Source organism: Myotis davidii, unplaced genomic scaffold (assembly GCF_000327345.1).
Source record: "Myotis davidii unplaced genomic scaffold, ASM32734v1 scaffold591, whole genome shotgun sequence".
NCBI lineage: Eukaryota > Metazoa > Chordata > Mammalia > Chiroptera > Vespertilionidae > Myotis > Myotis davidii.
In genome coordinates this window covers 1,760,872-1,774,303 of record NW_006284340.1, presented here as the reverse complement: position 1 = coordinate 1,774,303, position 13,432 = coordinate 1,760,872, and the positions used below count along the sequence as shown (strand labels likewise).

General features: G+C 39.5%; 1 protein-coding gene across 5 annotated transcripts in view; it reads left to right on the top strand.

Moving 5' to 3' along the window:
• The window catches only part of CEP350 (centrosomal protein 350kDa), a 128,204-nt gene extending 115,937 nt beyond the window's left edge, over nt 1–12,267 (top strand). For all 5 annotated transcript variants that reach the window (XM_015570073.1, XM_006754495.2, XM_006754496.2 and 2 more), the window contains 4 exons: nt 231–638; nt 734–880; nt 2,777–2,899; nt 8,467–12,267. In XM_015570073.1, the coding sequence (XP_015425559.1) occupies nt 231–638; nt 734–880; nt 2,777–2,899; nt 8,467–8,631 (843 nt within the window). In that variant the 3' untranslated portion in view covers nt 8,632–12,267. The remainder of the gene's footprint in view (nt 1–230; nt 639–733; nt 881–2,776; nt 2,900–8,466) is intronic.
• The last annotated feature ends 1,165 nt before the right edge of the window (nt 12,268–13,432 follow it).

Below are 13,432 nucleotides of genomic sequence, written 5' to 3'. Positions count from 1 at the left end.
AACAAAAACTAATCAATATTTTATAAAAATTCAGCTTATGTAAACAGAATTATGAAACAGAGGATAGTTTTTTTCTTAAATTAGTAACCACCATATAGTTTTTGTTTTGCTTATTTATTAGAGATATAGTAAATATACAAATAATATATTTGCTTTGCCTTCAAAAAAAAACACCTTACGTGATCTGAGGTCACTAAAAGGTGTTCTATTTGAATGTGCCATTTCTGCAGGAGAGTCCAGTATTTGGTGCTAGTGGACAGGAAGAGCTTGCTAAGAGACTTGCTGAACTTGAGATCAGCCGTGAGTTCCTGAGCGCGTTAGGAGATGATCAAGACTGGTTTGATGAAGATTTTGGTTTGAGCTCTTCTCACAAGATCCAAAAAAACAAAGCAGAAGAAGCAATTGTACCTCTAATGGCAGAACCTAAAAGACCTCCCCAAAAGCCATGTGATACACTCTTGGCAGTCCCACATACTGCAGAGGAAGTAGAAGTCCTTGTGCACAGTGCCGCAGAAGAACTTTGGAAATGGAAAGAGTTAGGTCATGATCTTCATAGCATCAGTATTCCTGCAAAGCTGCTTGGCTGTGCCAGTAAGGGTCTCGATATAGAAAGCACTAGTAAAAGGGTCTACAAACAGGTATGTAACTTGGAAGGATAATTCTAACTTTAAACTTCCCTCTTGTCTGAAATTTGGGTTCTTAGCCATTTTATTTTATTTTTTTCTCTATCAAGGCGGTTTTTGATTTAACAAAAGAGATTTTTGAGGAAATATTTGCTGAGGATCCCAACTTGAATCAACCTGTCTGGATGAAGCCATGCAGAATCAACTCTAATTATTTCCGACGAGTGAAAAATCCAAATAACCTTGATGAAATCAAGGTAAACTGCAAACTATAGAGTATCTCCTTTTTGAATGCTGGTCACTTATACAGATCTATACATGCTGTAAATACAGGTACTCCCTGTCTTAGTCACCTTTCTGTCCTCAGAGCCTGTTCCATACTGGGTATTCAGTAAATACTTGATTCATTGAGAACATGAACAGTGGAAAGGAAGGGGACAAGAGGGAATCCTGAATCCTCAAGATTTCCAAAACAAAACATAACTTTTTTAATTTTTATCCTCACTGGAGGATATTTTTCCATTGATTTTTAGGGAGAGTGGAAAGGGAGCAATAAAGACAGAGAGAGAGAAACCTCAATGTGAGAGAGACACATCGATTGGTTGCTTCCTGCATCCACCCAACCAGGGCCGGGGGTCGAGCCTGCAATCGAGGTACATGCCCTTGACCAGAATCAAACCTGGGACCCTTCAGTCCGAGGGCTGACGCTCTAACCACTGAGGAACTGGCCAGGGCAACAAAACATAACTTTTAAAAGTCATTTCCTATATATATACAATTTATAATGTCTAAGAAAAAATTAGGAAATTCTCAGAGAGATAAATTATTGCATCTCTTAGGCATTTTTGATGATTTTTTGGTAATTTAGAGATAAGTGTAATATTCTAGAAGTACATCTAAAAACATATATATCAAACCTGTCCCCCCTAGACACATAGGTGTTACCTTTCCATATTTGATTTCCATTTTGGAGGTTTCAAATTGGTAATGTGGTTTTGAAATATGTGGGATAGTAATATGATATATAAAAAATACTTCATTATCGAAGAAGCCCCTGAAAAGATGAAGTGACTGAAGCTACAAGGACTCCCATAAAACCAACTTTAAAGTTACATTGGTGGAAACTCTTTGCCTATTTACATGTTTCTTTAATTTAGCAAAGGTGATATTTTCAGTGCAGTGCCTCTCAGATTTAAATGTGCATAAAAACCATCTGGGCAGCTCTGACTGGTTTGGCTCAGTGGATAGAGCATCTGCCTGCGGACTGAAGGGTCCCAGGTTCGATTCCGGTCAAGGGCATGTACTTTGGTTGCCAGCACATCTCCAGTAGGAGGTGTGCAGGAGGCAGCTGATCGATGTTTCTAACTCTCTATCCTTCTCCCTTTCTCTCTGTAAAAAATCAATAAAATATATATTTTTTAAAAAGAACATTGTTTTTTAATAAGTAATAATATATAGACTTAAATATACTTAAAAACTAATAAAAATAAAAATTATTTTAATAACAACAAATAAGTTGAAAATAACACAAGATACATGATATATATAAGCAGTATCAGAGTGTGTATATTAATATATTTCACAATGATGCTTCCCACTAATTTTAATATTGAAATAACATTTCATAAAGTTTTAAAAAGATGATAGTCCTAATGTTGCTAGCAGTAAAATTATTAGGCTTCTTATACTGAAGTGTTGATTAACATTTTTAAAGTTTAACTGAATCTTGATACTTCAAAATAAACTATCCCAGCCAAAGCCTTGTACTTTGCTCACATGACATTGCTCCCAAATTTATGTTGGATTTTTTAGGGTCAGAGGTTTATTTAATGCTTTCTTAACTACTTTTGCCAGCTTGAAGTCAGCTAATGGTGGTTCTTGGGTTGGGAACCTCTAAAGTGATTTTTCTTTGCAGATTCATCAGTGGGTTTTACTTTTTTATGTTGTGTAAAAACAAAAATTCTTTAAGTGAATAAAGTCTGAGCTTTTGGAATGCTTTTCTCTTCAAATTGCTAAGTGGAACTGTAAGTGGAAGGAATTTGTATACTCTTTATTATACATGTTACATTTTTAGCATAAATCTGTTTGCTGCATTATTATAAGCATGGAATCTCAGAAACTTTGTGTTTTATTCATTCCTCTTATTTTTACAGAACTTCATAGCAACCGAAGTACTCAAGTTGTTTAGTCTTAAAAAGGAGCCAAACCACAAAACAGATTGGCAGAAAATGATGAAATTTGGAAGAAAGAAAAGAGACCGAGTGGATCATATCCTGGTCAGTATATATAACAGCTGTTTTTATTTTGATCATCTCTTCTGAAACCAGATGTAGTTAGGTCCTGAAAGGAAAGGGAATAGAGTTGACCTTAAGACTATAACAGTAATGTCATAAAGCTTTCACCTGCTGTATTTCTGCTCCTCAGTTTTGGTAATTGCTTTCTTTTGAACTCAGTAGAGGAATATTTAATTTAACACTATTTTGTAGGTGTGGAGGACTTGAGAAATAAAAAGTTAAGAAAGCAAAATTTAAGAAACTGAATTGAGAAGAAACCGGTGTAGACTCTTAAGTTGAAGTCCCTGCTCTGCCACTTACTTGGAGTGTAATCTCTGACAGGTCATCTAACTAACCCCTTTGTGCCTCATTTCCCTATCTGCAAAATGGAGGTGATAAAATTACTAAGAGGATTAAATGAGCATTTGTATGTCTATGTTGAACAGTTCACTGCACATAACTCAATAGATATTAGCAATCGCTTCTCGGCCTTTTGGCTAAGATCAAGTGTAGTATCTGTTCTTATCAGTTTAATATCTGATACGTCCTCTATCCGAGGACATTATATTAAATGTATTTTTGGAGCAGGGAGATGGAATAGGAGCTTGCTCCGTCCACTCCACGCATCGGGGAAAAAAAAAAAAAAAAAAAAAATAGATATTAGCAATCATTATTTCATCATTGTTATTCAGAATTTTAGCTGGGTAGGATTTATTCTATTTTGTGATACATTTCTCTAGCATTAGAAAAACATTTATCAAACAAACAAAAAGGAAAGGGGAAAAAAAGGTCTTTTGTCCTTTTTTCCTGAGTCGAACTTTAGGAAACTCAGGGTTCAGGTTTATCTCTAAATATTTTCATTCTGAACTTCCTATTTTGTCTATATTTACATTCATATAATTAAAAATGAGTAATACTTAAGTTGATTAGTATTCCCCAAGTATGTACTTCTCTAGTGCTTCATATACTCAGATAAACATTTGTTTAGTGTTTTACAGTTCATCATCCTTCTCATGCTTTATTTGATCCTCACAGTAATTAACTCAATGGAGTATTTTTTGTAAAGAAAATAGTAAAGAGGGAATTGGTGACAAGAGGGTTTTTTCTGCTGGAGAGAAAGAGGCTGGTAGGAGGAATTCAAAGGAGAAAATATAATGATGCAGAGGAGGAGGTAACTGTTGGAGTGAACGGGTAGGGATGATGGAGTCCATACAGGGAGGGGTGGCCTCAAAAGGACCATTGCCCTTTTAAAGCCCCTGTGACATGGCAAATTATATTAAACTCTTTATAATAAACAGTTGCTCTTCTGAATTGTTTATTTCTACAAGTTTCCATTTAATATTTCAGATCAAGATTAACTGTGGGTCATTAAAACCACAGAAAGCAAAACCATGAATAAGGGAGTACTGCTATAATTAGACCAACTTTTGTATGTCCTTTGTATACAGTAACTTTGAAAAATATTCCTACTGTAGGTAGAATTGCACTTAACATTCAAATCCTGCAGCAAAACCACCTAGCTAATGATTGAATCCCCTTATGATCTGATAAGGTATTGGATAGCTTCTGAGTTTCTACTTATAATGTTGGTAAATTCTCATGTTAAGTCTAAATTGATCTTTACATATTTAATTCTAATTTGCTTTGAGGTTTTATATAACAATTCTAATTCGTCCTACACGCCTTTGAAACATCTGCCATGTTTCACCTGAGTCTTTTTCTCCCTGCTAAACATTGGTATTCTCTCCTGTTGTCTGATAGAGTTTCTCAGTCCCTTCTATAATATCAGCTTTAGCTCTGTCAGTGCCCTTCTGTAAATACAGTGCTCATAACTGACCATGTAATATTTTGTGAATTGCTTACATTAGCACAGTCATACACCCTCCTCCTTTTTCCTATATACTATACAGTCAAGCATCACCTAACGATGTTTCACTCAACAATGGACCAATCAATATACAGCCATGATCCCAATAAGATTATAATGGAGCTGAAATGTTCATATTGCTGATGACATTTTAGCTGTCGCAGAATATTATGTGTTGTGGTGGTGCTAGTGTAAACAAACCTGCACTGCCAGCTGTATAAAAGTGTAGCACATATAAGTATGTACAGTACATAATTCTGTTACTAGCTTATGTATTTACTATGCTATACTTCTTGTTATTTTAGAGTGCACTCTTGCTACTCATTAAAAAAAAAAGGTTTGCTGTAAGACAGGATGGCTCATACATCTCCAGTTTACTGAGTTTCTTGATTGCATCATTTTCTCCTGTGCTTGATTTAATCTTAGGTTGTTTTGTACAGTAACAGACTATGCAGGCTTGGAGCCTGGGAGCAATAGGCTATACCCCGTAGCCTGGGCGTGTAGGGGGCCATACCATCCCGGTTTGTGTAAGTGCGCTCTGTGATGTTTGCACAATGATGAAATTACCTAGTGACACATTCCTTAAGAACATATTCCCATCCTTCAGTGGCACGTGACTGTACTTTGATTCATAGAGTTTCTAATAACATTTGTTTATTTTCATCTGTATTATTCTCAAGGGACCCACAAAAGCTTAGAAAAACCCTAAGACCAAAATCTCAACTTGTGCTTTTGTAGTTATTTTTTGGGCTCAAGTACAGGATCTTATTTTATTACTTCATCTTGATAACTTTGGCCCATCTTTCCAAGGTACCAATACATTTTTGGGCTCTTTCTTCTAACATGGTTGTTGTATTTCCCAACTTCATGTACCTCTAAAATTGATATGCTTGTTTTCACGTAGGTCAGTGGTCGGCAAAGTCATTAGTCAACAGAGCCAAAAATCAACAGTACAACGGTTGAAATTTCTTTTGAGAGCCAAATTTTTTAAACTTAAACTATATAGGTAGGTACATTGTTATTAACTTGATTAGGGTACTCCTAAGGCTTAGGATGAGCCACACTCAAGGGGCCAAAGAGCCGCATGTGGCTCGCAAGCCGCAGTTTGCCGACCACGGACCTAGGTCATAGATAAAAATGGTGCATTGGACAGAGCCAAAGACAGACAGCCTTTTAGCACTCACTGAAAAATCCATATGCCAGATATGTGACACCTACTTGTAATACCGTCCTGGTCACTGAGGAATCATAAATAAAAAGAAAAATCTCGAGGGGCTCACAGAATACAGTTCCATGGGATGATTTTACAGCGGAGCAGGCACAGGAGAGCTTGGGAACACAGGGAGAAGCGCCCATGTCCTGCAGGCAGAACCTTCCTTCCAGGTTGATAGTTGTCTTGTTCTTTAGTCAAAAAAGTACAAATCCACCTACCTGACATCTCTATTTCCTCATCTTGTACAAAGGATATGGTGGAAGACCTGACAGGTGTTGCTGACTTCTGTCCACATTTCTCTTTACTACCAGCTAATACCCTGTCGAAAAAAAGGAAAATGAAGTTATTGTTACACTGACTTGTTAGTGTGATTTAATTGATTTATATATCGCGCACATTGATTCACACACATACATCTTCAGGAGCAGGGGAAATTGTAATAGAATAGAATAGACTCTGAAAACCAGAAGAGAAAAATGGAGGCAGATTTGCAGGTTATAAAATCCCTTGGTTGCCATAGGTGAAGTTCCAAGTTGGCTTTGTGCTTTCTGGTGGCCACAGCAAAACAGAGAACATGTTACTTCTCACCAGCTGAGAGGGAATAGCTTCTGTTCTTAAGGAGAAGCCAAGCTTTTGCTGCTACTGATGAGAGCACTGTGGGGGCTCATCAGGATGCACTGAGAGTCTAAGGGACAACATCCTGAGCCTGTCTTTTTACTGTGAGGGCAAAGTGACTTCTTTAGGGACAATGCTTTCCAAATGTTATTGGGGAGGAAATTGCTCAGGGAACAGATTTAATGCTAACGGCTGAGATAACATAAAAAAGGAAAGCTGTGCTACTTGGACAAATAAACAAATTCATGGGAGGTATGAAATCTTTTGTGGGGGACACACCTGTTAGCTTTCCCAGAACATGGTTCTCTCTCAGCACCAGCTTGGGAAGTGTTGCATTGGGCTGTTACATAAGGCGTTCTTCATAAGAGAGGAGCACCAGTTCCTTAGTAGGTGAAAATATTTCTTATATATCCACACAAAACAAATAGAGGCAACTCTGAGTTAAACAAGTCCTTTCCTGGTGGAATTCTCTTTAATAGGCTCATGTCCATTGTGAAACTCGCACAGGCAGTGTTCTAAACGTGTTTGACCAAAGAGTCCTTTTGGGTGGCATATCTGTTCATGGAGTATAAGTTAGGGAATGAAGGAATGAATATTTACATATCCTTCAAACATCCCTCCTCAAAGAGAAAGAATGGAGCAGCCACCTCATCGTGTGTTTGTCAACCCTGGCCAAGGGAAGGTGTTGGCCAACACTGTTCTTCCCTCTTGCTTGCCCAGGCTCCTGGATGATGTGGTCTCTTCCTCCCAGAAATCTTCTCATTTCCTCGTAATGGGAACTACATTCCCCTCTTCGCCTCTGTCTTTTTCAAGATGCAACTGTAATCAGGGCAAGTCGGGAGCCTGTTGTCATGGCTTTTTTGCCCAGTTAAACTTCTAGTTAGACACCCTTATCACTACAATAACTGCTGAGTTTGGGGCTGGATCGGGGTTTATAATTACTTTCCCCACCTAGCCTCCATCTCAATGGCATCATTACATATAATACTGATATGTTTTTTTTATAAGTAGCTTTTAAAATGTTTATTGTAAACAAGCAAAAAATGTGGGGCAGTTCTAATTTGATTAGTTGTGGCTTACCATAGGAATCCCAAAATCCTAAAATGCAAAAGAAACAATTATTGTATAACAGTGATTTTTAAAAATAAGCTTAAGCAATAGTACATTTTTTAAAGTACTCTAATACATATTAAATTTTATTCATTTATTTATAACTAGAGACCCAGTACACAAAATTAGTGCACGGGTAGGTTCCCTAGGCCTGGCCAGTGATCAGAGCCAATCAGGGCCTTCCGGCTGCTAGCCAGGGCCTTCTTTCCCTGGCTGCCAGCTGCCAGGGGCCTTCCTTCATTCCGTGCCGCCCCCTGGTGGTCAGTGCACATCATAGAGAGCGATTGAACTCTAGGTCTCCTGGTCGAACTCCTGAGAGGGGACACTTTGCATATAAGCCTTTTATATATACTAGTATAGATACTTCAGAATCATATCCAGTATTGTCTTTGGATATATGCGTTTTATAATTGTTAAGCTATATAGCTAGTAGCTTGCTTTCTTCTCTCCTCCTTAAGTTCTCATACACATTATCTTCTGTTAACATAGACAACATGCTTGTGATCCTTACTAACTATAAAATACTGGAATATTGTTAAATTCCATTTTGACAGTTTTGAAACCACTTTTATTTTAGTTGGCAGTTGAGTTTTTTGATATTTTTTGCAACTTTGAAAGTTTGTTGATAGAATCATATAACTTATCCCTTTTCTCTGGTTTATTTCCTTGGCCTGTTTCCCCATGGATGGGACTGCAAAACCATCAAATATAATACATTTCCTAGCTTTTACGGTAACCCTAACCTTTGTGTTTTCTAAATTCTAGGTGCAGGAGCTCCATGAAGAGGAGGCACAATGGGTGAACTATGATGAAGATGAGTTGTGTGTGAAGATGCAACTAGCTGATGGGATCTTTGAGACCTTGATCAGAGATACCATTGATGTTCTGAATCAAATCAGTGAAAAACAGGGGAGAGTGCTACTTGTGTGACATCTTGCAAATAAATGGAACACTGAGTGCTAATATGAGTCCTGGGCCTTTCTGCCTCCTGACACACACCCCATCGCCATCATAGCAAGAATGCTTCTGGACCTGGTACCCGTTCTCAAAGACTACTGGTTTGGAGCCCACGGGACAATGCGGTATATCTGGTATTACAGCCTCTGCCTTTAGAGACTGTCCACTGGATTAGTGTTGGTGTTTAGTAGGCAGGGTTGCACACCTGATGTGGACACACAGTATCTAATTCTACACCTCTTGTTAGCACCCCTACTGGGTCTCAGATGAGGGCTGAAAACACCAGACTTACCTCGTAGCTTAGACTAGGGTATCACTTCTTGAGTCTGAAGTCAGACAGGAGAGGTATATAGATAAATGCATCCTACCATTTTTGAAATGTAATCCTGGTCTGTGATAGTCTCTAAACAGTATTAAGTCCTTAACCACTTCTGAATAGGCAAGTTTAATAGCAAGTGCCTATTTCACATCCTGGAGTTCCTTTCTCTTTGAAGACTATTCTCTTCCATTGTTGTAGTTGAGCAGCACCAAGTGGACTGTCACGTTAACAGAAACTAATAGTAGTCTTGCTTTCTGAGCACCATCTAAAGAATTGTAAATCTTTGCATTATTTTTAGTTTTCTCTATATGGGCATGAGAACAAAGAATGCCCCCACTAAAGACTGGGCTCAAAGGACCGATGCAGGGCCGGCTCTTTTGCCCCTTGCCTGCCCCGCACTGTTCTTCTCTTCTGAACCTCCGCTGCTGCTCCCAGAATCGCAGGCCCTCCAGACCATCTCAGGCACCCAGGCATGGCAACAGTGGAAGTCATTCATTGGCCTTCAGACTTTCAGCTCCATCCCTCCCCAAGAAATCAGAGACGCTGTTACTTGAATGATTTAGGAAATGAGTGTGTGCACCAAAGACAAAAAGATAGTCTGTTGTTTGTGTGCTTGTTTTGTGCTATGGAACATTTTTTTAATTTATTTAAGATAAATTATTAAGTTGAAAATGTGTGTCCCTACTCAGAAGCGAAAGATTCTTACAATAGTTCCGCTTCCGTCTTGAAGCTTCTCTGGTTTGTGGTCTTTGCACAGGAATCCTCCAATTTTAACAAAACCACACACACATCAAAGAAGGCAGTTTAATTCAGTGATAGGAATGAGATAACATGATTGAAAGACACTGTAAAGTTCAGTTCTGCCTCTCTTGCAGCATTGCTTCTCACAACTGTTACCTGTATCTGAAAAATCATCTAAACTCCAGCTGCTACATTAGAGCATGTGTGATGCTCTCAGGACATCGGTGCCCTGCCTTCCTGACTGATTCCTCTTCTTCAGTCCTGTCCTTCAAGTACCTAGAAGAATGTGGATAATCTTAGGCGTGAATGTAAATGCCTTAATATTGAAGGTCCCAATTAGAAGCATGATGTCAGACATCCACTGCGTTCCTATTTACAAATATCCTGGAATGTTATAGCTTCAGAATACGTTAGAAAAACCCCAAAGATGGCGTATTCATTAAGTGTGCACGTTCGTTCATTTCTGCATCTTCCCTCCTGACTTGCCTTTGCGTCTCAGATGTTTCACTATGCACACTTCCATTCCTCTTGATTTCATCTTGTCATTATGAGAAACTTACCGAAAAAACATTGGACTGTTTGCATTTTGCACAATGACTGGTGTGATAGCTCTTGACAAATAAGGAAAGCACTGACTAAACGTGATTGGGTCTCGGGAAACGCTCGGATTGATGTATTGCCAGCATTTCTTCTGGGCTTTGAGGTGGAGCTCTGGTCTCGTAGCCATAGTGAGCAAGTTGACTAAGAGAAGTGAGGGTCGCTTGGGGCTGTTGACCAGTGGAGTGGAGATGTGCTTCATGGGGCCAAGGAAAAGCAAAGGCCTTTTCTGTCCGCTTTGTGAGCTTTGGAAGATGGCACAACATCTTGTCTATATCCTTCAGCCGTTCGTAAGATAGCATTGTCCTTACAATACCTGAAACGTTACAGCTGCTGTTAATTTTTTGTAAAGGAATATAAAAACAATATAATAGGAATATAGGTTGTTTTTCTACATCCTTATAATTTGGAACTAAATCAATTTTTAATAAGAAAGTTTGTCTTTATTTTTTGTGGCATTATGATTCCAGAAAAGCAAAGAAATACTGTAAAGTCTATGGAGTCAGCAGTCTGGGCTGAGAGTCCCCTGGTAAGAATGCTGCCAAGAATGTGGTGGCAGCAGCCCCACACGCTCCCGCTGTCTTCACTGGCCCAGGAGCCCTGGGCTCCAGATGAGAGTGAATCCTGACCAGTCTTATTCTTGGCTAAAAATGATTATCCATAGTTTGGTAGCAGAAAACAAAGGAATCTATAATTAGCAGGTTTCTTACTATTTTAACCGTTTGGATATAATTGGAAGCGTTATAATTGTTAGGGTTGGAATGATAACTATGGATACCCAGCCACTTGTTCCATATTGGGATCTTTTTAATCAAGCTCTGCCTCTTAACCATGAACCTAAATACTCCCTCTTTGTAATCTTTTTTCCTCTCCCCACTCCCATCCTCTTTCACTTTCTTCATAATTCCTCTAAGAAAAAGATCTTTGCATCAGCAGTAATATCTTTTAGAATAGCACTCAGAATTTAGTAGTAAACCAACATATAGGCTTCAGATTTATTTCTGAGTCCAAAACAATTTGTGCTATCCAGGGTGCTTAGCTCTGGGTTAAACAAGTACAGGGTATAGATTCCCTCTTCAGGTCTAAACAGGAATTTTTACTCTAGGGAAAAGTGGGAAGAGCTCAAAAGTAGTTAACAAAGAAGGTAATTTGTTTTTCTTTTATCTAAAAGAAAAGAAAATCCCTTCTGTGACTACAGGTCTCTGAGAAATTATCTTTCAGAAGAGATTTCATTGCTCATAAGAGTGTTGTGGCCTATTGATAAAAACAATTTTGTTCACTTTCTTGTCTTGAAAAAAAGTGGCCTTAGCTTTTTGCAATACTTGAATAAAGTGTGTACTCGCACAGCATTAGAGACTCATAACTTTCCGTAAGAAGTTCAAACTTACATCTTCTTTTACTACCTTAACAATACTAGTGAATAAAACATTAATTCAAAGAGCAAGTGATAGAAACTACAATGATGTTTAATGCAAATTGTAGGAATTTACATGTTTACAAATCATCTTAAACTGGTTGTGCAGCAATTCAATAAAATATCTTTGTATTATAAAAATGTGAAGAAAACAATGTAAACTGATGTAAAGGAGGTACTGTCATTTTAATTAACCTGTTTAATAGCTTTTCCTTCCGGACTTTGCAAAGCCTTCTCGGGATACACACTGCAAAGCGTTCTCTGGGAGGCCTGGCCTCCGCGTGTGTACTGTATCGTGCAGACATGAAAAACAAACCCGTTTACTGTGTATGTGTAAATAGCCTGGTCATCAGGTCGTTTTCAGCCAATAGTCACATCCAGTGCAACTTTGCACACAAGACTTAGGGTGTGGTTTGTATGTATGATCTGTAAAATAACTGGGATGAATTCCCATGTACACCTATGTAAATAGATTTGTTAACTGAAATGTACTTTAAGAAAAGATAAAAATCTGTAAATAAACTGATTTATAAATTAAGTTCATGTCAGGTGTTCACTTTTTCATGATTTAGAGTCAAGTTTAGAAAGCTAGTCGTCCCAAAATACACTAATTTTGCTTTCTCTGGGGAGTAGAGCACCTGTGCTCGGGCCGTGGAATAAGGTGAGCAGTGTGTGGGAGCTACTTACTCTGCACAGGAAGGCCTGGCCCCACGCAGGGAGCAGTCCTACGTTCACCACTCTGGCGGTCAGCACATCTTCCTGTCTGCGCACTGTGCTGAGTGCTGGGGGCAGCAAGGATGGAATCGTGGCTGGGGACTAGCAGTTGGTTGTGGCTAATTCGCCACGTTGGTGTGGGGCCTGTGCCCGCTCGGCCGGGCCCAGTTGCGGGTGGGTTCTTGTGATTGTGTCCATTTCTGTATCTGAGGTAAACTTTTTTTTTTAATCCTCACTTGAGGATTTTTTCCCATTGATATTCAGAGAGAATGGAAGACAGAGGGAAGAACAGATAGAAACATGGATGTGAGAGAAACACATCAATTGGTTGCCTCTTGCACACGCCCGGCCAGGGCCCCGGGCCGGGGAGGAGCCTGCAACCAAGGTACGTGCCCTTCGGTCCGCAGGTCGACGCGCTATCCACTGAGCCAAACCGGCTAGGGCTGAAGTGGATTTTTATGTTCCCTTCTGTGGTGGACCCACAGGGCAATTATGACAACTTGCTGAGCACGTTAGGTCACTTTGTGTTTTAGTGTTGTTTTTTATGATTCTTTGTTATAGGCAATGGATATGAGTGATTTTTATTCCATCCACAGATGTCGTCACAGTCCCTTAGTCTTCCCGCGAGCCTTACCACCAACCCCAGGAGGCCGACAGTGCTCTGGGATGGGGTCCTGGGGGACAAGTTTTAGGCTTCTTTCATAACCGGGCTCATCGCACCAAATCTCTCACCCCTCCTGATAGCCAGGCTGTGCAGCCGCGGTTAAAGAGCAGATCCGTGTCCTCCAGGGAAGAGGCCAACATGTGCTGTGCGGTTGCTGAGAATAGACAAGAGCACCCACGCTCCAGTGGCACAGGATTTACTTACAGCAACAGAGAGAGCCAACACGATCCGGCCCCATAATGATGCATTGACGCCCGTGGCCAGACACCTGCCGGGTCTGAAATACAGAAGCTGAGGGCGTGCCCGAGGGCCAGGCCTGCACCTA